Source organism: Bos taurus, chromosome 16, assembly GCF_002263795.3.
Source record: "Bos taurus isolate L1 Dominette 01449 registration number 42190680 breed Hereford chromosome 16, ARS-UCD2.0, whole genome shotgun sequence".
Taxonomy (NCBI): domain Eukaryota; kingdom Metazoa; phylum Chordata; class Mammalia; order Artiodactyla; family Bovidae; genus Bos; species Bos taurus.
Window position 1 is genome coordinate 79,671,512 of NC_037343.1, and position 24,926 is coordinate 79,696,437.

Consider the following 24,926-nt stretch of genomic DNA (forward strand, 5'->3'; position numbering starts at 1 on the left):
TTTGATGTAGACACAAATCACACCCACCAGGCACTTACACACCCACCCGTGACACGAGTTCCTCTTCCCGTCCTTCCAGCTGAGGAAACAGACACAGATCTTCCCAGGCCACGCAGCTGGGAGGGTCATCGCTGGGCCCAGACCCAGGCAGTCTGGCCCAGTGCCACCAGGCCTGGCCGCTACACGACAAACCCTCTCCCGACTGGGGAAGCCCGGGCTTTCCGCGTCAGGGTCCGTGCGGAGACTGGTCTGAGCCCCGCTGCCGCGTCCAGCCAACAGAGCTGGACGAGACGTCCTCCCGGTACTCTGTCACACACTAGGCCAACGGGGAGACGGCAGTCGAGAGGTGTCAGAGCCGACGACGGCCCGGAAGCCAACTGGTGCGAGGGTCCCGAGCCGGCGGGGCTGCACGTTGCTCCTTCCGGAATTTCTGAGCCCCTGGTACTCCCCTTACACGTGCCCAGCTGCCCCCGTTCACACACCCTTCACGTTGGCGTTCACAAAGTCATGCAGTTTGTGCTGACGACGTTTTGACCTAATTTATTAACATGATCATATAACCGTTAGACTCCCAGGCATGACCTGGAGTTGCCGTGCACGAGCGGCGACACTCGGGGAACCAGGGGCTGGCTCCGGGTCCTCCCGTCTGTCTGGAGGGTGCGTCTGCGCCGGTCACACACGAGGGGCGGCGGGCCGGGCCAGGGTCCTGACGCCTGGGGGAGCCTCACCCACGGTGCCGCCCGGATGCAGGAGTCCCTCGGGTCAGCCCGCCTGCAGCCACTCGCTCCACACCCAGGGGAGGGCTGCAGCGTCCCCGCCCCCGGGAAGTTCAGAGCTCCCACAGGTGGGCCAGCAACGGGCCAGGGTGTCTGGAGCCCTAGGCCCCGATCTCTTGGCGAGGACGGCCCTCTGGCAGGCACAGGCCGTGCCTGGCTGGGTGGGGGGGCATGCTGTCTTAGGGACGCCATGAGTGCAGGGTGGTTCCAGGTGTTTTACACACACACTATTCCTTACACAGCCATGTAGAGAGAGGCAGAGCTGGGGCCTGCACCCACTTCTAACGCCCTGCCCACGTTTCTAGATGGAAGGCCTGGCCTTCTGGGGGTTTTCATCCTTGCCCCTCATCTGATGAGGCTGCAGGCTGCGGGATACTATGGAGGAGACAGGCTCAGACGTGAGGGACTGGAAGGGCTGAGCGGGGTCAGGAAGCCAGGTCCATCCTGCTTCCAGGCCGGCTCCGCCCACCCACCCTGCCAGCTCTCTGGCCCTCGGGAGTTGCCTGGCACCGGAGAAAAGGCCCTCAGGGATGGGCAGAGAAGCCAGATCCCGGCATCCCTCTCTGCACGCTCTCCAGCTCCCCAGACAGGGCAGTGGCCCTCAGGAGCCTGGGGAAGGAGCCAGCTCCTACCAGCACCGCCTGCTGGGGCACAGGGCCATCTAGGCACCTACAGTGGCACCCCCCACCATGAGCCCATGTCTGGGAGCCATCAACACCCCTCCCAGGGTCTCAGGGGCCCCACCAGCAACTCCTACCAATCCACCTGGGGTTAAAGGCCAGAGAGGCAGGCAGACAAGGGCCTCAGTGAAGAATTCAGGCCCCAGGAAGGCTCCCTGAAGGCCTATCGGGGAACTGGGATCCCACGGGCTGCGAAGTGTAGCGGGTTTCCGGCCTTAGCATCTCAGCCAGTGGGAGCACCACCCGCCCAGATGAAGGGACTGAAGAGCCTCCAGTTTCTGGGAGAGGATGAGTTTACTTTCCAGACGTGCCGACTTTGACAGTCTCTGTGCTCCCCGAAGGAAGGGTCCAGCTGAAAGCCAGGCAGATGGTCTGGACCTGGGGGTCTAGTCTGGGCTAGAGATGGGCATTCTAGAATTCAGACCACAAAAGCACAGCTGAGAACAGTGTCAGGGAGAGAACTCAGACGTTAAACTGTAGATGGAGCTGAGCAGCCTGAGCAGGACCACCCGGAAAACTGCAGTATTGGCGAGAAAGACCCCTCACAGAGTAGTAGGGGGCCGGAGCGCTGAGCCAGGGATGTGCCCAGGGTCCTGCAGGGATGGTCACCAGCGCACCGGCCTGCGGAGGGCTCGGGTTGCGAGTGAGTGGGGATGGGGAGGGGACCCCCCGCAGTCAGAGGTGAGCATGGAGCCCGCGGATGGGTCTTTCAGGCAGGAGACGTGTGCGTGTTGATAGTCTGGAAGGGACGGGAAGCAGGACTAGTGTGGAGGTGATGGAAGTCCCAGGGAGAGGGGACAGCTGGGCTGGCTTTGAACAGGAGGGACATGCCACTTTCAGGATCAAAGCAAAGGAGTCAAGAAGCAGGAAGGAGACTTTGCAGGTGGGGGTAGCAGTCGGGGAGGACTTGCTGGGCGGGAGAGGGGGCAAGAAGCAGGAAGGTGGCCCAGGATTAACGCCAAGGGCTAAGAGCATCCTGGAGGGCTGGGAGACACGGTGCGGACCGTGAACCCGAGGGCCCTGCTCAGTCCTGTGAGAAGCACTGTGCTGCCCGGGGCCACAGGCCAGGCTGAACACCCACAGTGGGGGCTTCAGGGTAAGAATGGACACAAGGAAGCAAGAGGACCAAGGCGCTGGGGCTGACCTGGGCGAGGAGCGGAGGTCGGGGCCCCGGGGCGGGCTGGGCGAGGAGCGGAGGTCGGGGCCCCGGGGCTGACCTGGGCGAGGAGCGGAGGTCGGGGCCCCGGGGCGGGCTGGGCCCACCCCCTCCCCCGCCCCCTCCTGTATGGGATGACTGACCAGTAGTACTGGCCAAGAATCTGCCTTAGAAGGGACAGGCCACGCTCTCCAGTGTTCAAGGGCTTCCCTGGTGGCTCAGAAGGTTAAGAATCCACCTGCAATGCAGGAGACCTGGGTTTGGTCCCTAGGTCGGGAAGATCCCCTGGATAAGGGCATGGCAACTCACTCCAGTATTCTGGCTTGGAGAATCTCATGGACAGAGGGGCCTGGCTGACTACAGTCCATGGGGTCACAAACAGTCGGACACGACTGAGCGACTGAGCGCTCGCGCACGCGCACGCACGCGCACACACACACACACACACACACGAGGCTCGGTCCCCAGGGCCAAACCCAACCCGTCTGTCTGTCCCAAGTGGCAACAACTGCCGGTCTGATGGGACACAAACAGGATTTCTGCACACAACCCCAGAACTCATCTCAGACGAACTGAAGAGTTCCATCTGGCGTCTGCAAGCTGGCTGCGGGGACCCTGCTCTGGGGTCACGCACAGGCCACCAAGGCACATCGGGGAGGGCGTCTGACAGCAGTTTGCGTGTTTAGTCCAAGTTCGTGGAGGGGCTGGGCTGCTGGCCGAATCCCCAGGGGAAGTGAAGAGGCACTCCTAAACATTTACGTATTTTTTCACGTATCGGGCTTCCTGACAGTCAACAGCAGCTGCCTGCCACAGACCAAACCTTTAAGACCATCAAAGGCAGGTCAGAGCACTTGCAGGACTCCACTGAGACTCAGGGACCCAGGGGACCCAGGCCCCCCCCAGTGGGTTACAGGGTATCTGGGAATCTGAGACGCCAGTTTCTGGACAGGTTATTCTTGATAAGCTGACCCATCCGTCTGCCAACCTGCGGAGAGTGTCCCCGTCGTCGAAGAATTATCAGGCTCACTGAGGCCCGCAAAGCAGCACGTGACCTGGCCGGCGCCAAGCGTGTGCCAGGCCAACTGAGGACAAGGCCCTCCGCCGGCCACCTGCGGGCGCGTGCCTCCTGCTCACCCACCATGAGCCTCCTGCTGGCCCAGGATCCTGGTCAAACCCGCCCCTCTGAACATCCCTCACTGGCTTCCAGTGCCAGCCTCATCAACACGTCACCCCACCCCCACCCCCCGGTACCTGCACTTGGCTCTGAACTTGGGCAAATCGCTGCCAACGGGAACGCCCACCTCACCAAGACCCCAGCTCAGGGCTCCACACCAGACTCAACACACCGACCCAGGCAGACCCCACGGGGGGATTCAAACAGATCCCATGGGCCTCCAGATCCTGTTTCTGCCGGACACGCCCCTCATGGCACGTCCCAGACCCGCGGTGGTGCCTCAGCCCTGGGGGCGCTGGCAGCCTCTCCTGGAGTGCAGCCTCCCCTGCAGGCCCTGCTCCCGAGCACCAGCTGGTTTTCACTTGGGGACACGTGGTGGACAGAGGAGCCTGGGGCGCTGCAGTCCATGGGGTCACAGTGACTTAGCGACTGAACGATGAACAGTGGCTTCTCGGCGAGCACTGAGAACGGCATCTGCAAGGTGCTGACGTCAGAGGCTGTTCACTCAGGAGACTCAGGAACGAAACGCAAACTCGGGAGAGTGCCCGGGCCAGCCCACCCCTGCTCCTTGAGGGGACAGAGCCTAAGAGGAGCGGCCACCCCTGCTTCGGGCCCCTCCTGGGTCTGCCTGTAAAACACTGAGCTCTCAGAATCTCTTGAAATCCAAAGTGAGAAAAAAAAGACAATTTAATGATAGTGAGTAACCGAAGGACAGCGTCTCCATGCACAGGGACGCTGAAACTCAGGGACAAGTGGCGATCTGAGGACCGGGGCCCAGGGGCTAGGGGCTACCGCGTGGCCTCGGGGTCCTGTGGTCCCACCAGTGGCTCAGCAACTGCAGCCTGCGGGGCAGGGACGGGGTTGGTGGGGGGCAGCCTGGTTTCCTGAGGTGGGAGCGGGGGCCCGGGCAGAGTGAGCAGCCCTGCACTCTGCCCACCCTCGTCAACGCAAGAAGAGTACGGGGGGAGAAGCCGGAACACAACCAGGGACCCTGAGGACCTGTGGGCTGAGCGCCCAGCCCTCCCGGCAGGGCCGTCCCGAGGGCTGGGGGACCCGGTCGGGAGGCAGCTGCCGACGACCCAGCCCCCAGGGTCTGGAGCCGGGAGGGTGGTGCGTGGGCTGGGGTCGGGGGGCCCTGGCTGGCTGTGGTCCCCTCCCTTCCACCCTGAGACCACCGGAGCGGGGAGGCAGCGCCCTTCCTGGATCGCCCAGCTGAGCATGACATTTCAAAAGGCGGAGAGAATGAAAGCTGCCCGGGGCTTTAAAGGGGGAGACCCGGAGGGTGGCACAGAGCTGGGAGAGTGGCCGGGTTCCGTCCAGCCCCGGAGGCCGGGGCCGCCTAGCTGAGCATCTTGTGCCGGTCGAAGACGGTCTTCCGCTGCTCCTGCACCTGCAGCTTCCACCGCTGCTGCGCGCCCTCCACGCGCTCCAGGACCGTGTTCGCCCGGGACCCAAAGGCGGCGGCGGCCGCTGCAGAGCGCGCGTCCTGGGGGAAGGAGAGCAGGGGGTTTCAAACGCCTGACATGGAAGGGGTGCGGGGAGAGCGGCCCTCGAGTCCGGCCTCCCCGAGGGCCCTGCCAGCATGGGTCAACGGCTGCGGGGCGCGCGAGGGCTGCGGGAAGCAGGGCTCGGGCCAGGCCCAGCTGCACCCCAAGCATCCCTGACCCTCGAGGGGAGCACAGAGACAGCCTCAGGCCCGCCTGGTCAGCACAGGCTCAATCAGCTTGTCGTGTGAGGAAACGCACGCACGTGGCCCCGTGGCTGGGACCAGGCTGCAGGACACCCAGGCCGTGCTGGCCAGAGACAGCAGGGAGACCCCCGGGACTGCTCTGCGGGGCCGGGACCCCAGCCCACTCCTGGAAGGAGAGTGTCCGGCAGAGGCGGCGTTGGGGGCCCGCCCTGCGTGCCCTCCGGAGCCCCTCCGCCCACCCCAGCCCACCCCCACCGCCGCCCTCACGCTGTGGCTGTCGTCAAAAGCAGCGTGGTCCCCTAATTACCACCTCTCTGCCTCTGAGGCTCCAGGGCCCGCGCATTTCCTGCAGGACCCGAGCTGATCTTTGGGGGAATTAAAGCTGAGGGCCAGGCCCACAGCCCGGGGGATTTCCTCCCCAGCTCTGCCTGCCTCTCATCCCCTGCCACACATCTCTTAAGGGATTAGCACACCTCTCCAAGCCCAGAGCCGCCCAGTAAATGCAACTCTGCTGCTAATGCCCCGAGCTGGCACGGCTTCTGTCACCACGCAGCTGCCAGGCAGGGGGCGGGGGTGGAGAGTGGGGGTGAGGGGATAGCAGGCCGAGCACCAGCAGGAGGGGTGAGGCTGGTGGGCCAGCCCCAGGGGAGCCAGAGACGGGCACTGCCCCCTGAGCCCGCGGCCCTGGACCCTGAGGAAGGCGCTCGGCCTGGCTGGATGAGGACCGGGGCCACAGGGCCGAGTGGGCGGCGTCTCAGGACCCCTGGGTTCTGGGCCTGGGCCCCGAGGGGTACGCTCTCCACCCCCAGCCACTCAGCAGCTGCGTGTCCCTAACAAGCGACCTTACTTCCCCCAGCTCCAGCTTGATAAAGCCCGTCGTCTTCAACTCGACTAAACCGTCAGCAGGAATCACACGCACAGGGCGATCCAGCACGGATGCGTGTGCGCGCGCACACACACAGCCTCACAACCCTAACCGGCGTCCGGTACAGCGGTTACACACCGGCCGCCGGAGCTGCAGCCCGCAGGAGCTCGGTGTTCCTGCTCCCGGCAGTCCAGGGTGGGAGCACGGCCGTGGACTCAAACCCGCCTCTGCACCTGGGCTCTGACGGGGAGCACAGCGCCGAGCCCCACCGTCCTCCGACCCTGCTCCCCATCGCGGACGGCGCTGCAGGACGTCTTCTCAGAGACAGTGAGCATGGTGGTTAGCAGCCCCTGGCAGATTGCAAGTGCTCAATTCACAGCAGGAACTGTCAGCGTGAGGCCCACTCTGGGAGCCCCCAGGCAGGGGCCGGGGACAGCCACCTCTCAGGTCCCTCCTTCCGGGCTCAGGACCAGGCTCTGTGTGCACGTATAGATGAGGGGCTGCTGAAGGCCACCATGAGAGGCGGTGGGCCCCCCGGGACCGAGCCACACCGGCTCCAGAGGCCCAGGGACCCTCACTCTGCTCACCCGCCCATCCCCGCATCCCTTCTGGGAGCCGGGGCAGGCCATCCTCAAGCCAGGTGCTCCCCTGTCCCGTCCTTGGGGGGCAGAGGGAGCCAAGAGCGGGGCATTAAGCCAGCACATCCCCGCAAGACCGCGGTTTCTCCTTCACGTTAAGTCTTGATAAACAGCTCCTCAGCGGGAGAGCTGCAGCTGAACAGCCCCGCACTTCCATTGCTAACAGTCCGATAGTGGGAATTAGAGATACCACACCTGTCCTAGAGACGCCCAGAGCAGGACAGACGGACTGGTGCTACCACGCCAGAGCTGGGCGTCTGAGCACTGAGGACGCGAGGGGAGCCCCACTGACCAGGAGGAAAGCGGGCAGCAGGACGGGCATCCCGGGTGCCCGACGCACCGTGGCGCGTCACCTGCACCCTCCCCAGGCTCGGAGACCGACCCGTCCGTGGCTCTGGAGGCCAAGCACCTGCTGCCCAAGGTCACAGCAGACTTGAACCCGTGCGTCCTGAGCCCTGCACTCAAGCCCTCGGGCTGGCCTCCCTGGCCCCGGGTCTCTGGCCTCGCTGTGCCCGGTGACCACCCGCAGCCAGGCCTCCCCTCCAGCAGTCAGGGTGCTGCTTCGTGTTGGGGCCCCACCACCCAACACGGTGGGTTGGGTATCCGTCTCAAGGCTGCATAGACGCCAATAGAGTCGCCCACACGGCACTGCAGCAGCTACGCTGGGACAGGAGCTCAGACTTGCAGGACTGACCGGGTTAAACCCCGGGACGGCCTATGCAGAGCAGGCTCCACCCGTGACCACAACCCCAGCACTGCATCCCCAGTGGCCAGGCCATGAGGTGCTGACAGCCCACTGGCCCTGCCCTGGCCACGCTGGGCTCAGCAGGCCAGCACCCTGCCTGTCTCGGGCTCCCCTCCGCCCAGCAGAGGGCTGCTCAGAGGCCGGGGTCCCCAGCTGTCAGCATGGTCATGTCCTCCACAAGCCCCTCTCCCTCCCCCGTGCGGGCTGCGATCTCAGGGAACCCTCAGAGCTCAGGCCCATGCTGCGAAGTGCAGAAACCCTCCCTCCTGTCTTCAAAGGGGCCCAAACTGCACATGTGACGCGGCCCTGTTTGCCATCTCTGCCCAGCAAACAGGATGGCTTCCTCCTTTCAAAGGGCGTCTGAGCCCAGGGATTACTGCCGATGCCGCTGGAATCCCAGGGAGGCAGCGCCCCGCGCCGGGCCCACCGAGGCTCGCCGGCGCCTTCAAAGGCAGCGAGGCTTTCATCTCCTGCAGGCAGTGGGCAAGGCCTCCCCTTCCTGCTCATCCTTGAGCCCCAGGGCAGGAGCTCCCGGCTACAGGAATGGGGCACCCAACCAAGGGGCACCCATCCTGGGATGTGATGGACCCGCCCATCTCACCTTTGACCTCTGACTCCCAGAGTGGGGGCGGGTAGCCTTCGCCCCAAGGTCACCGAGTTGCCCAGACCTAGGGCTTTTCTTCCTCTTGGGATGAAGGCTGGCTCCCAGCGTCAGGGGGACCCCATCCTTGCAAGGGGCGTGCTCTTCAGACCCCAGTCACCCGGACACACAGCCTGAGCCTGGCAGGCCCTCCTCCCTGAGCCTACGTGCAATGTACAGCGGGCGACACCCCTGTACCCACTCACTCAGCCCCAGCACCCTCAGCATTCGAGCACCCCGCCCCGGAGCCCCACGGCCAGGAAGCCCTCGCCCACTGACACCCAGAGAAAAGGAGGTCCCCACCTCCTGCCTGTCAGGAGCCCCCCAGGCACCCAGCCCCCCCATGCCCATCTCCTAACATCCATCCTGCAACCCCACTGGGCTCAGCCTGAGGTCTGTGCACCCACACGGGCACCTGCAGCACCCGGGCCCAGTGGGAGGGAGAGAAAGGGGACAGGACGGCCAGGGCACCGGGACAGGGCACGCACAGAGCCGCGCGGGCCACCCGCCCCTGGGGCCCTGCAGCCCCGAGGCACGCATTCCGGGAGGCAGCGGGGTGTGTAATCATCGCCCATCTCTCAGCCGCTCCCCGGCCAGGACTGCAATTACTGCCTCCCCCTAATCGCCCGGTGCTCAGCCGCGGGCTCCTCCCCAGCAGAGCTGCTATTACCGCACATTAATCACCAGGTAGGTGCTCAGGGCTTCCTCCTGGACGTGGACCACCCAACTGCCAGCTCCGCCACCTCCCGGCCCGGCTCCACCTTGCTAAGCACGTGTCAGCAGGAGGCCGGGGGAGCACACCCTGGAGGGGCCAGGAGGCCCAAGGACCCGCCAGGGCCCCACCCAGCCAGGACCTCACCCTGCCGGGACCTCACCCTGAGGTCCCAGCCCCAGACCTCTTGGGTGGGGACCTGCCCTTCCCTGCTCCGGGCACACACTGCATGGGACGCTTTCAAGGGGGCCAGGCCGGTGGCGGGGCAGCCTAAGCCTGGTGCCCCAAGTGACCACTCACCCCCTCACCAGAGCCCCACCGCCCCAGCTCACCCCGTCTCTGCAAGAGGAGGCTCTCCGACCTGGCACTAACCTCCCGGCTCTGGTCCTTCTGCCCTGGTTTTATGTAAACCAGGCTGAGGCCGAACTCCGTGCAACACCCTGGAGGAAGGCTCTCACGCATCTTCTTCAGCCTGGGCTTGCTTTTCTTTCACGCTAAACAACTTTCCCCGGACTCAGTGAGACCCTCTACCCCCAGATGGCCCTGGTACAGCTCCCTGGGGATGCATGGCCCAGTCCCTGACCCGCCCCCGCCCCATGAACGCAAGAGCGTCTCCTGAAGCAGCGGGCAGCCTGTGGCAGCCCGACCCCAGGGCCTGAGGCGTCCTGAGCTCCGCCCCCTGCAGGCGCTGGGGCTCCTCCCTCACCCGTCTCGGGCACAGGTGTGACTGTGCAGGCCCAAGGGGCGTGCCCCAGGGGCACGGGCCAGGAGCCCCCGGCATCGTCAGCGCCCTGCGCCCGGCATGCCCTGCCCTCACGCCCACAAAGAGCTGCCAGGCCTCCTCTGTCCCCCTGGGCTCTGCTGACTCTCCGGGCGCCCGCTCCAGGCCCACTGTCAGCCGGACACTAGGCCTGAGCGCCCACGTGTCGGCGGGCTCACTGCCCCTCGGCCAGTGCGCTGAGGCTGCCTGACGCCAGGTCAGTGGAGCTCAGGGCTGCCCCGCTGCGCCTGGGAGGGCAAAGGGCAGCCCTCCCTGAGGAAACACTGCAGAAGGGAGAACGCTGAGTGGAGAAGAGTGAACGGGGCCCGGAGGCTGCGGGGGGCAGGGGGCCGGCAGGGCCCGTACCTCACTCTCCTCCTCGTTGTGCAGCCGCTCGGTGTAGGCGTCCGGCTTCCGGATCAGAGGGTCCACCAGCATCAGGAAGGCCATGTAGAGCAGGAGGGCGCCCACCACCGACAGGTAGATGACGATGATGACCTGTGCACAGGAGAGACCCAGCCGCCCCGTGGACTGCGGGCCATGTGGCCTCCACTGGTGCCTGCAGACGGGCCCGGAGACCTCGGATGTGGAGAGACGACGCGCCCCACCTTCACTGACCACGCCCTCGATGGAGGGGACCCCACGAGAACCGCCGGTCCTCTGGCAGCACCAAGGTGACAGACGATGAGGACTCAGCAGTGCTGCCAAATTCTTGAGGGCTCTTTCCTGACACTATTATTTCCAGACGCTTCACAGCACACACAGAAATACGCTTAAAGGCTGGCTGGACCAGGAGACGCTTATGCTGGAAACCAGCAAGCACAGCCTGGCTCACCACGGTAGGGGTGGAGTGGGAGGAGACAGCCTGCCTGGAGCAGAGGCAGGGGCCAGGGACCAGGCCTCTCCCAGCCTCCCACCAGCTCTGCTGAGTTCACCCAGTGATCCACCGGAACAGGGTTCAGGGGCATCAAAGGGGGCGTCTGGGACCCGTCCTGCCAGGCCTGCAGCTTTGGTGTTGCTCTGGAAGTTTAACCAGACTGGGGGCTCCGGAGGGCAGCTACCTCCTCTCCCAGTATGGTGCATGGTGCCCGGGGCACAACGGGAACCCTCAAAGTGTCTGCTGAACAAATGGCAGGAGGGAAGGGGAAAAGGGAAAAGTAGGGGGAGGAGTCTCCAGCCCCTCTCCCGGGTCCCCCCTGCAACTACAATGGTGTCAGAGGGGAGAGCCGCTCTGAAAGGGGATGGGGATGAGGATCCAGAAGGAAGCGAGAAGCTGGGAGGTCAGGGCACAGCTGTGCAGGGGCGGGGCCACCGCTGTGGAGGGGCAGGGGCCTGTGCTGGTGGGTGGGGCTGCGCGGTGGGCGGGGCAGGCCAGGCACCTTGATGGTGGTGGTGCTCCGCTCCTCGTACTTGCACTCGCACAGCAGGCAGTAGGCCTCCACGTCGTGGCCGGGTACTGGCATGGGCTCCACCACGTGCAGGCAGTTGCTGCAACAGACAGAGGGCTGTGGGGGGCCAGGCGCAGCGTGGAGGGAGGGTTCCCCAGGGAGGACAGGGTCTTTGATGGGTTGGGGTGGGCAGACCCCTTTCCCAACCCACAGCCTCAGGGCCCTTGCCCTCTGTGACTCACCGGGTGAAGGTCCCACTGGCATAAACTGCACCGCCCCCCACCTCCAGTCCCGAGGGTCCAAGATCTGTCCCTGCCGCAGACAGTGCCTCCACTGTCAGACCAGGAGCCACAACTGACCCATGAATTCACCAAACTGCCCACCAGTGACTTGGCCTCCTTCCAGGTCTCTGAACCCCACTTCCCTACCCCCTCCCACTGCTGTCTCAGCCGGGGGCCCTGCCGACATGACCATGCCCCGGGCCTGACCCTGACCATGTCCTGGCCTGACCCTTCCAGGGAGCTGCAGGGGTACTGCCAGATGACCCTCTAGGCCCTTCCAGCTCTGACCTGAATCCTTGAAATCAATCAGCCTGTCCTGAGCTGCCCAGGGCCCCTTAGGCTGGGGCTGGGTTTCTGGCAGAGGCACCAACAGTGTGGGATGGCATGTCCTCCACTGCCTCTGTGCCCTCAAAAGTCCAGAATGTGGTGTGATTTTACGTAAACCCCTGATGACTCCAGTTCTCACGCTGGGCATGTGGCTCCCTACTCTAACTCAACGCAGCACCGAGGGAGGGGCCGACAGACGGACGGGGTCAGGCCCACTCCCGGCACTGGGTCATCACCCCTGGGACCTCTCATCTCAGAGGCCAGCCTCCCGAGGCCCGACTCCTCCCTGGGTCTGGGAGGTCACTCTGGCAGGTCAGTAGGATTTATGGGTTCCCCACAAGGGATGTGTTCTCCCCCAGAGAACTGGTGAAACCGTGACATGTCCCTTTAGGGGAAACAGTTACGACACCTTAGGGGAGAGGGTCACAGAGGGGCAAGCTGGCTGAAAGCTCTGTTTCCTGCAGCTGATGTGCGTAACTCCTCTGGGGCTCGGAGTCCTCACAGACAGAGCAGGCTGAACTATGCTCCCTGGGGCACCCTGGGCCCTCCTGCCGGAGGCTGGAGGGAGGGCAGTCCTGACTGCTTCACAGTGTTTCCAAAACAGACTTGTTTGAAAAAACGTTCTCTTTTTAGAAATATGCAAGACTCGCCCTAGCCAGCTTCTCAGGTGATTTGCTTCTCCGGGACTGCCCTACCCTCAGGGTGAAGGTTTCGGGGTCTCTGCCCCTTGCAGGGACAGGAACCCCCACAAGATGGCAGAGCGCCGGCAACACAGGAACAGACCTGCACAGCGCAGACGCCCAGGCTTCACCTGCTCAACCAGGGGAGCGCACAGGCGTCGTCCCGCGGCGGAGGGGCCCGTGGGAGGCCTGAGAACACGGCTGGGCTCCTCTGGCCCTGGCATCAGGGTCGAGGATCCCAGGGCCAGGCCCCACTCCTCCTGAAGGGACTCCAGGCAACCTGCGATGCCTCCCCTCGTGACAGCCCACGGCCAGGGTCACGGGGTCCCAGAACCCTGGGGTCTAATGTCCCAGCATGTTTCCACCCACCAGCCTTCATGGAACTGGAGCCCCCTAACACTGACTTCTCAGGAAGATGAACCGCAGCCCGAGAGGTCCAGGTAGGACCCTGTCCTCCAGGGGAATTTACGTTTTCAAGCCTTACTCTCGCCCCAGGGCCTGAGGGGTGTAGCCTTATTTCCTGGTGTCAGACTGGGACAGACTATCCGTTTATTCCTGATGTCATTTGAATGAAAACCACAAGATACAAAGGGACTTCCCTGGTGGCTCAGACAAAGAAGAATCTGCCTACAATGCAAGATACTCGGGTTTGATCCCTGGGTTGGGAAGATTCCCTGGGGAAGAAAATGACGACTCACTCCAGTATTCTTGCCCGGAGAATCCCATGCACAGAAGAGCCTAGTGGGCTGTCGCCCATGGGGTCACAGAGTTGGACACGACTTAGTGACTTAACAGCAATGACAACCCACAGAAAGCATCGACTCTCCCTGGTCTGTCAGAAGGCTGGCCTGCTACACTGGCAGTGCCCACATCATCTCTGCTCCCTGCTCTTAACAAACACTCCTTTCTACAAGACTCTGTGTCTGGAAATTCTTCTCTAACTGCCACAACATACGTCACTATCAGCCAACATTTATACAGCACTCACCACGTGCCAGGGACTGCTCTAAGTGCTATACTTGACACGCAGTGCACAAGCATGCGTACACCCACACACACTCTTCAATACTCACAATACTGCCACCACTTCACAGATGAGGAAACGGAATAAACCAGGGATTAAGTAACCAGTTTCCCAATGAACAAGGGGCAGAGCTGTGTTTGTAGGAGGGCAGGCTGGATCTAGGGTCTGCATCTGACCAGAATGGTTCTCAGAAGATCACACACTCTGAGGACTCAGGATGGGCGGGATGGTCACACCCCCACGTGCTCTCTGGGCCACGGCTGTGTCACAGCTGCTGTGCCCCACCCCCCGCAGTCACTGAATCCCAGTCTTTTGCGGTGGGGGCGGCGGGGGGGGAATCAACTGTCCAGCGTGGTGACTACAGTTAACAACACTGTATTACATACACAGGAGAGCTGCTAAGGGAGTAGATCCTAAACCACCTGCCACCCCCCAGCCCCGGACAGTAACCCTGCGAGGCAACGGAGGTGTTATCTAACCTCACTCCACAATACGTGTGTATCAAGTCCCCATCCATCGAAACCTCGCACAACGCTGTATGTCTGATTTATCTCAGTAAAGCTGGGAACGACAAGAAGAACCCAAAAATCTCAAGGGAGGGGGTGCTGGTACTCTTCATTCTCTCAAAGCGCCTTGGGGGTCCTGGGCCGCCCCCCATGTGAGCGTACCCCATCCCAGGCCCCTGTGCTCAGAGCCCTCAGGATGAGGCGCCCCAGCTCCTGACACAGCCTGGATGAGGCCCCTCACAGCACACTGAAATCTGGTCCCCCGGCGCTCGCCTCACCAGCCCAGTCCTGAAGCAGCACACGGAGCCCCCCAGAGCACACCACCACCCCCCGCCCTTTCAAACACCTGTGCCCCCAAGGCCTCTCCTTTCAACTAAGTTCCTTAAACCACTCTTCCCAGGACAGCATGTTGAAACTTCCCTTCAACAAGCAGGCCTCCTTTCTCTGAATGAATGATTATTTCCCTCTTTTTTGAAGTGAGGCATCCAGAAGTGGATTCAAGACTCCAGGAGCAGAATGGACATGCTCTCTGAGCCTCAGTCTCTGCAGTTATAGTGGGAGCACTGCCTCACAAGGCGGTTATGACACCGGCACCAAAGAACACAGCTAACAGAGCGTCAAGAAAACTCCCACCGTATGTGACCCTAAAACCTCTCTCTCCCAACATGTTACCATTCTGCAGGCGTGAACAACCAAATCAAAGCAAGACCCACTCCTCCGACCAGGAACCCCTCAGCTAGAATTAAAGACATCTGGATCTTATTTCCAATCAAATGTGTGACCAGGGACAAAATATTCTTTTGTAAGGCTCTCCATGGAAATGGGGTGGCGAGCTTATCCTCTGGGGGTCCACAAGGCCCAGTCGGCACCCACAACCTCAAGGGCCAGCCTGGGCAACGCCTTACCAGTCCTTCTGTGACACATTCTGGTTGTAAATGTGCCCGCTGATGTTCCTGTACGGCGGACAGATGCATTTACAACGGATATCTTCAGAACTCTGTAAGAGAATTCGCGGGTCAGATGGGCAGGGCCGCTGGCTTCAAGTTCTAGCAAGACTCTCAACCTTCAGTTCCCTCTTCCATAAAGTGACCGCATGAACGCTCCTGACCTTCTCCCAGGCCCAAGTTCAGCAGGAGTGACATCTGGAGGAAGGCTGCTACACCACAGGGTCCTCAAGAAACTGTCTGGGGCTGCAAAGGGTACTCACGGCTTCAGGGAGGGGCAAGCAAGGTGGCATCCCCTTGCCCTGGGCCTCACGCCTGTGTGTACCGGGTCCAGCAGGCTTAGTGGCCCGCCTCTTCTCCCCACCCCTCCAACGTCTTAGGTAAGGATCAGGGAAGGGGAAGGCTGGGGTGGACCCCAGGAAGCGGACGTGTCCGTGGAAACACTAGCAAACCCTCTGGAAGTTCTCCCACTCTGGAACAGGTCAGAGACAACAACACAGAATTTTCATTCCAGTTAGGAATTGCCCAGAGGAACTGGAAGCAAACCACAGACTCAAGATTAAAAGCCTCAGTGATTTTCACAATCTCAAATTCCAGAGACCTACTCAAACCCAGCTCTGGGCCATTACCCCTAAGAATGAAAGAGATCTCCAATCCCTGCTCAGAGGTGGGGCCTCTCCACCCAGAAACCTGCCTCTGCACAAACCTCACGCTGCTTACGTTACACCCGCTGCTTAGGCGACTGGAAGCTCCCTGTACAGCGGTGCTAATGGCACCAGCCCAAAGGCGTCCAAGAGCAAAGGAAGGTACGGAGCCCCTAGACGGCTGGCCCAAGCACAGGACCCTGGCTGGAACTCCACCTTGCGCGTTTCAGATCCATACGTGGGCCTCGCAGACCACCCCGCCCCAGGGGCCTGCGGCCTAGGCCCGAGAGAGCACGCCCCCGCCCCGTCACGGCCCGCAGGGCACCGAGGGGCCGGGCTGGGGCAGTAGCCCCTCCGCCCTCCTCCGAGACGCCTGGGCGCGGGCAAGATTGGCTGTGCATGGGCGCCGCACCTTGTTGGCTTGGGCTGGGGGAACCAGCAGACTTCCGACCACGGCCACCACACACAGGAGCTTCATGCTTCTCGGGCCTTCACGGGGCCGGCAAGATCCCCCACCTGGAAAAGAAATACGCAGGCGGGGAAGGGGCGGATGAACACACGGCACCCTCGGCCCCGGAGTCAACCGGCCTGCTCCGGCACGGGAAGAGGGCGGGGGCTGGGCCCGGGGTCCTAGGCCTGCCAAGCCCGGCCGCTCAGGCGCTTCCCTCTCGCCCGGGCCTCGGTCTCCCACTGCCCACTGGGCGGGCTCAGCGGCGGGGCCTCCTGGGAGGGAGGGAGGGCCTCGGGTCTCCGGGACGAGGCCGGCGGACGACCCCTGCCTCGCGTCTCCCCGCCTTCCCCCATCGCCGCCCGCGGCTCCTCCCCCAGGGCGGAGGAGACCCTGGGGCACTGAGTCTCCGAGCCCCGATCCCACGACCCGGCCGCGGATCCGGGACCCCAGGACCCCCGCGACCCCTCCCCCAACGCGCCCCTGTTAACCTGCAAGCCCCGCCGCGGCGGCACAAGACCCGGCTGGCCCCGCCCCCACTCTTCTATTGGCTGCCGGGGCGCCCGCTCAACGCTACCTGGCTGTCTCCAAGGCAACAAGGCCCGCCTCCGCCGGAGCGCCGAGGCTCCGCGCAAGGGAGAGGGAGGCATTTCTCAACCTGACCAAACAGGAAAAGGGAGCGTCGGCCAAGCGAACGAGCAGAGGGAGGGGACTGGCCTCCTTGCAGCAGCAGAATTCCACCGCCGAGGTCGCCCCCTTGCAGTATTTAAAAGCCGGGGTTCTGGAGAGGACCTGGGCTGTCCAGTCTTGCCGATTTATAGACAAAGGACTTGATAAACAACGACAACAATAAAAGCAGATTCAAGGGCTGTCTCCGCAATGACAATCCGGAAATGTTATTTGAGTCGCATCTTTGCTGCAGAGGCGGCCCACCCCTTCCTTCTCCCATAGGAGGAGGGACCAGGGCGGCAAGGCGGGGCTGAACCCGTGAAGGGTGCGGCCCCGCAGCTCCCAGCCTTGTCCCCTGCCCTGTGCGGGTTCTGGACCCCGCAGGCAGGGGCAGGGTGTGCGGGAGGCAAGGGTGGGAGGTGGACTTCTGGGCCGCTGAGGGGCAGGGTTGAGCTCGGTCCAGCAGCAGAGGAAAGAGGACTTCTCCCAGTCTGGGACGCCGCCCCCGGGGTAGACGCCTGGGCTTTGGCCCTGCTCTGCCACTAAGTGGTGGTGTGAACCTGGAAGACACTCCCCGCCTCAGCTTCCTTGTCTGTGAAATGCTTTGTTTGGATGCAAAGCCCCTTTCAGGCCCTGTATTGGGATTCCGGAGTCGAGGGGCGGGGGTGCTTATGTGGCCTGCATGGGGCCAGCTGGGTCCAGGCGGCCTGAGGTGGTCCGCCCCAGCCTGCTGCGGGCGCTGTGGACAGGGTGGGCGCTTCCTGTGGGGGTCGTTGGGCTTGTGTTGGTTCCTCCTGCTGATCGGTGTCCCTCCCTGTATCCTCAGCACCTGCAGGGTCCCTGTGTCCGGGATTGGGTAGAATTTTAAGTCCTCCCAGCAGGAGGACCTGGGGAGGCACCCGATCCTAGTTCTTCCCTTCCTAGTTACGGGAATTTGGGTGTTTGGCTTATCCTTTAGGGAGCCTCTGTCTCCACATCCATTAAATGTGCATAAAGTGACCTACTTTCACAGTATAATGAGTCTGCCTGTGCAAAGCACTTGGAACAGTGGGGGCTCTCTCAGTGGAGACCTCAGCTCATTCTGGAGGTCAGAGTGGCTGCTTTGGGGAGGAGGCTGGGGCAGAGAGAGAATGCCTGTCATGTGGGGGCAGGAGGGACAGTTTAGGCCCTGGAAAAACACCTTGTCTACACCCATGACTCAGAAGCACAAGGACCACCAAGACTCGTTACAGGCTTTGAAGTTGGGGGAGATGAGTCCACCTTGTGGGCCTGAGTCCTGAGCCTGTGAGTCTGCACTAATCCCAGTTAGCATCAGACACCCAGTGGGCATTGAGGAATTGCTTGCTTTGTGGAAACCCACACATCTGGTAACAGAAGTGTTGATTTAAACGCCCAAGTACAGTAAGGGATACAGGAGTGTCTTCCCCATTTTCATATCCCCTTTACACTCTTCAAAATTATTGAGGACCCCAAAAACCTTTGTGTATATGGTCATATCTATCAATATTTATAGCATTAAAATTACAACAAATTTCACAAGTATTTGTTTTAAAGTGACAGTAATAGGACTTCTCTGGTGGTCCAGTGGCTGTGAATCCGCCTGCCAATCCAGGAGACACAGGTTCCTGGTCCCTGGTCCAGGAAGATTTCACATACTGTGGAGCAGCTCAGCCCATGCACTGCAGCTACTGAGCCTGAGCGCAGCCAAAAGTAATAAAATCAATAAACAGCTTTCTAAAAACTTACATTTTCCAAAAGGAAAAAAGTCAAGTGAGAAGAGTGGCATTGTTTGACCCTTTTTGGTAAACCTCCTCCGCATCTGGTTCAGTGGGAGACGGCTGGGTTCACACACGTGCTTCTGCTCTCAGCCCCTTGTGAGGTCACATGTCACCCGCTCTCTGGGAAAGAGCGCGGTGCGCTTGCAGCGCAATGAGGGTGAACAAGGCAAATCCCCTCTTAGAATTGCTAGGAAAACAGTTTGATCTCCCCAGGAGAGCCTTGGGAATGCCCTGGGCCCTCAGATCGCACTGTGAACACTGCTCATACCCAAGCCCCAGACTCCTAACGTGCTGTGGACGTTCTGGCAATCCCCTATGACAGTGTTTTTCAAAATATGTTCCCAGGAATAATATCATGAGATGTCACTGTGGGGGGTGGAGAAACGTGGTTTCTATGAATAAATTAGTTTGGGAAGCCTTGCGTGCTCAGTCACTTCAGTCGTCTCCAACTCCACAACCCTGTGGACTGTAGCCCGCTTGACTCCTCTGTCCCTGGATTTTCCCAGCAAGAATACTGGAGTGGGTGGCCATTTTCTCCTCCAGGGGATCTTCTCGACCCAGGGATTGAACCTGAGTCTCTTACATCTTCTGAGTCTCTTACGTCTCCTGCATTGGCAAGGGGGCTTGGGAAGCTCCTTGGGAAACCTTAGTTTAAAGCAAATTGCACAAATGGATTTTACTGCAGGGTTTTTTAGAATGCTTCAGTGTGATAACACACATTATGAATCCCTTTAAAAATACATACAATTGTGTATAATATTTCCCCAACATTTTGGGAATAAATTTTTTTTTTTTTTTTTTTTGAGAAGCATCTTTAAAGACTCATGTACCAAGGAACATACTTTGGGAAATGCTGCTCCAGTAACTCCTGGGTGCTTTTCCTGAGTATCAGCAGATCGGACTCTACCATTTGGAATCCATTTTTCTGTAAATTAAATTCTACATGCACACTTTCTGGTTCTTTAAATGCAGAGACATTTTAGATAGTCATTTCTAGGACTCAGAGAACCTCGGGTTCCTAAAATTTTGGCCTCTGGATAAGCTACATTTTCCTGCCAATGAAATAGAAAGAATATCAGCAATTCTATTCATAGTGATGTTTATATATATACATATATATATATATATCTGATTTTATATATATATATATCTGATGAATCAATGAATGATAATGACCATTTCTCAAGCATCTGCTACACACCAGGAACCGTTTTAAAAGACCCAATAATCAAGACTGTGTGCTGTCGGTGGAGGAATGGATGCATAGATCAATGAAACAGAACAGAAGACCCAGGAATAGGTCCATGCAAATATATGTGACCAATTTTTGAGAAAAGTGTAAAAGCAGTGGAGGAAAGATAAACTCCTCAACCAACAGTGTCAGGGCGGGTGGGCCTCCAGAGACAGAACAGTGAACCTGGGCTGAAGTAATCGGCGCACGGGGAATCGCAGACAAGTGGGGATGGGCCGCCTCTCCCTGGGAGGGGAAGCGACAGCCAGGGCCCCCGCCCACGCCACCCTCCTCTCTCGTCTCAGGGTGACACCTCGGTGCTGAGAGAACGAGTATGTGACACATCTCATCAGGAATCTCCCCAGCCGGCTCTAGCTTATCTTTAGAAGTGAAAACGCACCCCCTGGACGCTTGGGTTTCCACCGGCAGCACATGTGACACGCCCTCACCCCGGGGGCGGGGCTGGGGGTGCCAAAGCGCTGGGCACACGACTCCCCTGGGGGACAGGTGGGTGGCTGGACGCGCCATCCACAGAGGTGTCGGGTGCCTGCCGAGCGTCCAGCACTGCGCTAGGCACCGAGACTCTAAGCCGGTGCAAAAATGGAAAGGTTACATGCTTGCCCCTTCAGACGCAAAGGGCAAGTGCCGCGCCCGGGGCCGGACGGGCTGGCCGGCCCCAGAGGACGCCCTTCTGGCCTGGGCCCCCGCTACCCTCGCGTGGCCCCCGTGCCACCCATGAGCCACTTCACACCTCGACGATTCGATCTCCACCCTCCACCTGCAAGGCCCTGCTCACGACCAGACAGCTGGGGTCCCCCGGGGAGGTGGCGCCCCCAGAATGAGGACAGTTCTGTCCCGGGCCAGCAGCTGTCACCCGAGAAAGACCGAGGGCCCCTACCCGGCCACAAGGCTTGTTGTGCCCAGACCGGCGCAGCTCAGATTCCAAGCAGTGGTAATTAACCCCCAAAAATGTGACAGTTCCCTGGGCCTTCCTGGCTGGGCCCCAGGCCTGGGTTTGGCAGACGAGGGGGAGAAAACGGGGGGGTGGGGAGGTCTCCTCCCTTTCCTAGAGCCACGGGGTGGCCGGCGTGGTTCAGTGGGGGTCCCGGCTCCAGCACCAGCTCCCGGCCCACCCAGGAGAGCAGCTGGAAGCAGAGACGTGGGGCAGGAAGCAGCAGGGCACTGCAGGGGCGCTGGCTGAGGGCTCTGGCGCCAGCCTGACTTTCTGAGCCCTGAGGTCACCGCTCCAGCGGGTCCGCGGAGACACTCATCCACCGCTTTTAACCGTCATCGCTCCTCCTTATGTACCTCTCATAGCTGGAGGGATGGGGCAGGGGTGGGGTCGGTTCAGCGCGAGGGCCACCATGGGACTGAGCCTCGGGGTGGAGGCTGCTCCCGGTCCAGACTGCAGCCTCTCTCTGGACTCAGTTTTCCCACCTGTTCAATGGGTGAAAGCAAGCCCGTTGCATCTCACTGCCTTGTAAGGATGAGAGACCCCACTGAGTCTGGAAAGTTAAAGCCCGTCTGTCCGGAGTAGAGAGGCGTCCTCTGCGGGGGACCCGCACACCCCTCTGGCTTGCCGGCTGTCTTCCCTTTGCAAAGTCTGTATTGACTCGAAGGACACCCAGCTACCTGCTTCTTCAGGGGAGGGGAGGAGGTGGGGGTGCTATCCTGGGTCAGGGCTTCTGATTCGAAGGCTTTATCTCAGGGATGCTGAGGGAGGGAGACGCTGTAAAGGTCCCAGTGAGGAGGAGGCTCCTGTGACACACCAGGACGCCGAGGCCAGACAGGGCATGTGACCTGCCCAAGGGACATTCCAGGGTCGCTCTGGAATGTCCTCCCTGACCAGCCTGCCCCCCGCCCCTCACAAGAAGTCGGCTTCCAGGGTTTGAGCCTTTCTCCCCAGGGGCTAGTGGACTGGCTTCGGCTTCAGGAGCGGTTCAGCACGGTGGAGCATTCTCTGACGCTGTCCTCACGCTGGGGCCAGCAGTCTGGGGGGGTGAAGAGTGTTCCCTGGTCGGGGTTCAGCGAGGGGGGAGCTCTTGACCCCCCCGCGCTCGATCAGTTTACAGCATGCTGTTAATAGAGGCCATCAATCACGGCCAAGGGCAGCTGGCTCAGACAGGGGCCTCCTTCTCTTTCAGTTACCCCGAACCGAAAACCCTTCCCAGGAAGCCGGCGGGAACACGTGCTCCAGACGTGGTGACTTTTCGACTGGGGTGTCTCTCTCAGCATGAGCCCCCTGGATGCCCCGGCCTGAGTACAGCGCCCGACATGGTGGCTGGCACGCAGTAGGTGCTTACTGACTGCTTTAGAAGGGAGTCCGTATTTGAGAGGTTTTGCCCCCAAACCCAAGAGAGAGGGAGGGAGAGGTTCTGGGGGCTTCAGCTGCTGGCTGGATGGGAGATCCCTGCAGCTGTTAGAGCCCTGAGGGCAGAGAAGCAGCCCCTTAGCATGGGGCAGATTCTGCCCTGCCAGGGGCAGCGGGGTGGGGCCCCAGCTGGGTCAGTGCGCTCACGATGTATCACAGTCAGAGCTTGCTTCTCTTTCCACAGCCTCGGAGTCAGAAGGCTCTGGATCCTGGAAGTCGGAAGTGCCTCCAGGGTTCAGGTGGAGTGGGCCGAGCCTTCCCACAGAGTCCTGGATTGCTCAGAGCAGAGAGGGTAGGAAGGCCAGCTGTCCTGTTCTAGAATGTTCTATCACAGTTAGGCTGTGCCCCAGAGCAAACACTGAGCCATCGGGGCCCCTTAAGGTCTAAATCAGAGGAAGTATCTGCCACTTCTTTTGCCAGCTACTTGTGATGCTTGAGCTAGAACAGCAAGTGAGTGTAAATTAGGAGAAAGGGCTGACTGACTGGACGGGACCCCCGTACCCACGTCAGCCTCGTTGCTACATATTATTCAAATGTCATCTCACTTACCATTCCCGATAACCCTGCAAGGCAGGTGTTATTTCATCCTCATTTTGCAAGTGTGGAAACGGAGCTGGAGAGAGGTTAGATTATCTGATCAAAGTCCCAGAGCAGGAAGTGGCAGAGCTGGGTTTCCCGCCCAGCTGTCTGGCTCCAGGGACTGTGCTTCAGCCACTCAGAGAGGACGGGCCTGGGGCGAGGCTCCCGCTGGTGGTGGTCAGACTCAGTCCTCTCCTAGAGGCCGCCCTGCAGCCGCGGGTACGGCCATCCAGCCGGCCTCACACCCTCCCGAGAGAGGCCCTAGCTCCCCTGCCTCGCTGGCTTTCCTTTCCGCCCTGTCCCCAGGCTGGTCCGGCCTCGCGATGAAGGCCATCAGCTGTCGTCGTGGGCCGGCAGAGGGCTGTGCAAACTCCGCGGGATTAGGGGTGCTGACGGACAAGGCGGCCGCCAGGGAGCAGGATCACTTGACAGGCGTCTCCATTTCACTGTCCCGGGGCCGAGCCTCGAGCCTGCTGCCCGCTCCCGCCCTGGCCTCCCTGTGACCCGGCCCTTCTCGTTTCCAGCCGCTCTGCCCCGCACAGCTGCTGTTTTCGTGAGACCCTCCCGGTTCTCCTTGGCCATCTGGTCTCAGCTCACTCCAAGGGCTAAGAAGTCCCCATCTCCTCCTCCCTGTCCACCAAGAGCTATTCTTGAAAATCTCCCTGGTAGGAGTTTCCTCAGGAAACTGGTTAGCAGGCCTCAGCCATGACAAAGCCATGAGACCAGTGCTTTGCTGAGATGGGATTCCAGGGAAGAGGTGGGGAGCGGCAGGTCTCCAAGAATTTACTGAGGGTCCTTAGAGGCTTTGAAGTATTCTGTGCACCGAGTCCAGAGGTCTGCAGGCTACTTTTTCAGGCCATACAAGCTCCCTGGAAGCCACTCTCTTCTGTTGTAACAGAGAATCAACTGTAGATGACATGTCAGTGAAAGGGCGAGGCTGTTTCCAGTAAAACCTTATGGACACACACAGACTGCACCACATTCGGCCTGGGGCCAGGGTTATCCACACCGCCCCAGGCGGGGCACAGAGGCACACCCTGAGCTCCCAAGGCGCCTGCCTCCCCCACCCCTGCAGAGGTCCTGAGGGGACAGAGGCCTCTGGGGAGCACCGAGCAGAACTGGGGCTGCTCCTGGAAACAGCCGGCAATGGGGCCCCAAGGTTCTGACCCCGGGGGGGAGCCCTCGTGACCTGCACAGATGACCTTTGCCCTAAGGGAGGAGGCCCCTGCCTGATCATGGGCTGACACCCTCAGCTGCTGCTGGGCTTGGGAGAAAACCCAAAGCCAGGGCTCCTGAGGCTGTGGCTGGTGAGGACTTTCCGGTCCTTGACGGGAGGGGCTGGAGGAATCCTCCCAGACAGAATTACTTCTTTTCCTCTGGGGCATCTCTGTCTTTTCTACCCGGAGGCCCTTGCGATGCTGTTCCCTCTCCTGGAGCACTCTTCTCCACCTTCTTCCTTGTGGCTCAATTGGTAAAGGATCCACCTGCAGTGCAGGAGACCGGGGTTCAAACCCCGGGTTGGGAAGATTTCCTGGAGAAGGAAACGGCAACCCACCCCAGTGGGTTGTTCAGGAAACTCCATGGACACGGGAGCCTGGCAAGCTACAGTCCACTAAACCCCCACCAATCCCTGCTTCTCCTGTCACTTTCTCCACGAAGGCTCCTCAGATTGTCTTGACCCAAAGTCTGGGCTGGGGTCACCCCACATGCTCCCTCTGAACACTGAGAGTCCCCTTCAGTTCAGTTCAGTTCAGTCACCAAGTCGTGTCTGATTCTTTACAACCCCATGGACTGCAGCACGCCAGGCCTCCATGTCCATCACCAACTCCAGGAGTTTACTCAAACTCATGTCCATCAAGTCGGTGATGCCATTGAACCATCTCATCCTCTGTTGTCCCCTTCTTCTCCTGCTTTCAATCTTTCCCAGCATCAGGGTCTTTTCAAATGAGTCAGCTCTTTGCATCAGGTGGCCAAAGTATTGGAGCTTCAGCTTCAATATCAGTCCTTCCAATAAACAGTCAGGACTGACCTCCTTTAGGATGGACTGATTGGATCTCCTTGCAGTCCAAGAAACTCTCAAGAGTCTTCTCCAACACCACAGTTCAAATGCATCGATTCTTCAGCGCTTAGCTTTCTTTATAGTCCAACTCTCACATCCATACATGACTGCTGGAAAAACCATAGGCTTGACTAGATGGACCTTTGTTGACCAAGTAATGT

General features: G+C 60.7%; 1 protein-coding gene across 3 annotated transcripts; it reads right to left on the minus strand.

Moving 5' to 3' along the window:
* Nucleotides 1–4,455: 4,455 nt before the first annotated feature.
* TMEM9 (transmembrane protein 9) lies at nucleotides 4,456–16,980 on the minus strand. 3 transcript variants are annotated; one of them, XM_024975965.2, is made up of 6 exons: nucleotides 16,656–16,980; nucleotides 16,043–16,146; nucleotides 14,948–15,039; nucleotides 11,216–11,324; nucleotides 10,203–10,334; nucleotides 4,456–5,272 (listed from the first exon to the last, which is right to left on the minus strand). In XM_024975965.2, exons 1-6 carry the CDS (start codon nucleotides 16,726–16,728, stop codon nucleotides 5,126–5,128), a joined length of 657 nt encoding a protein of 218 aa, XP_024831733.1. In that variant the 5' UTR covers nucleotides 16,729–16,980; the 3' UTR covers nucleotides 4,456–5,125.
* Nucleotides 16,981–24,926: the final 7,946 nt, after the last annotated feature.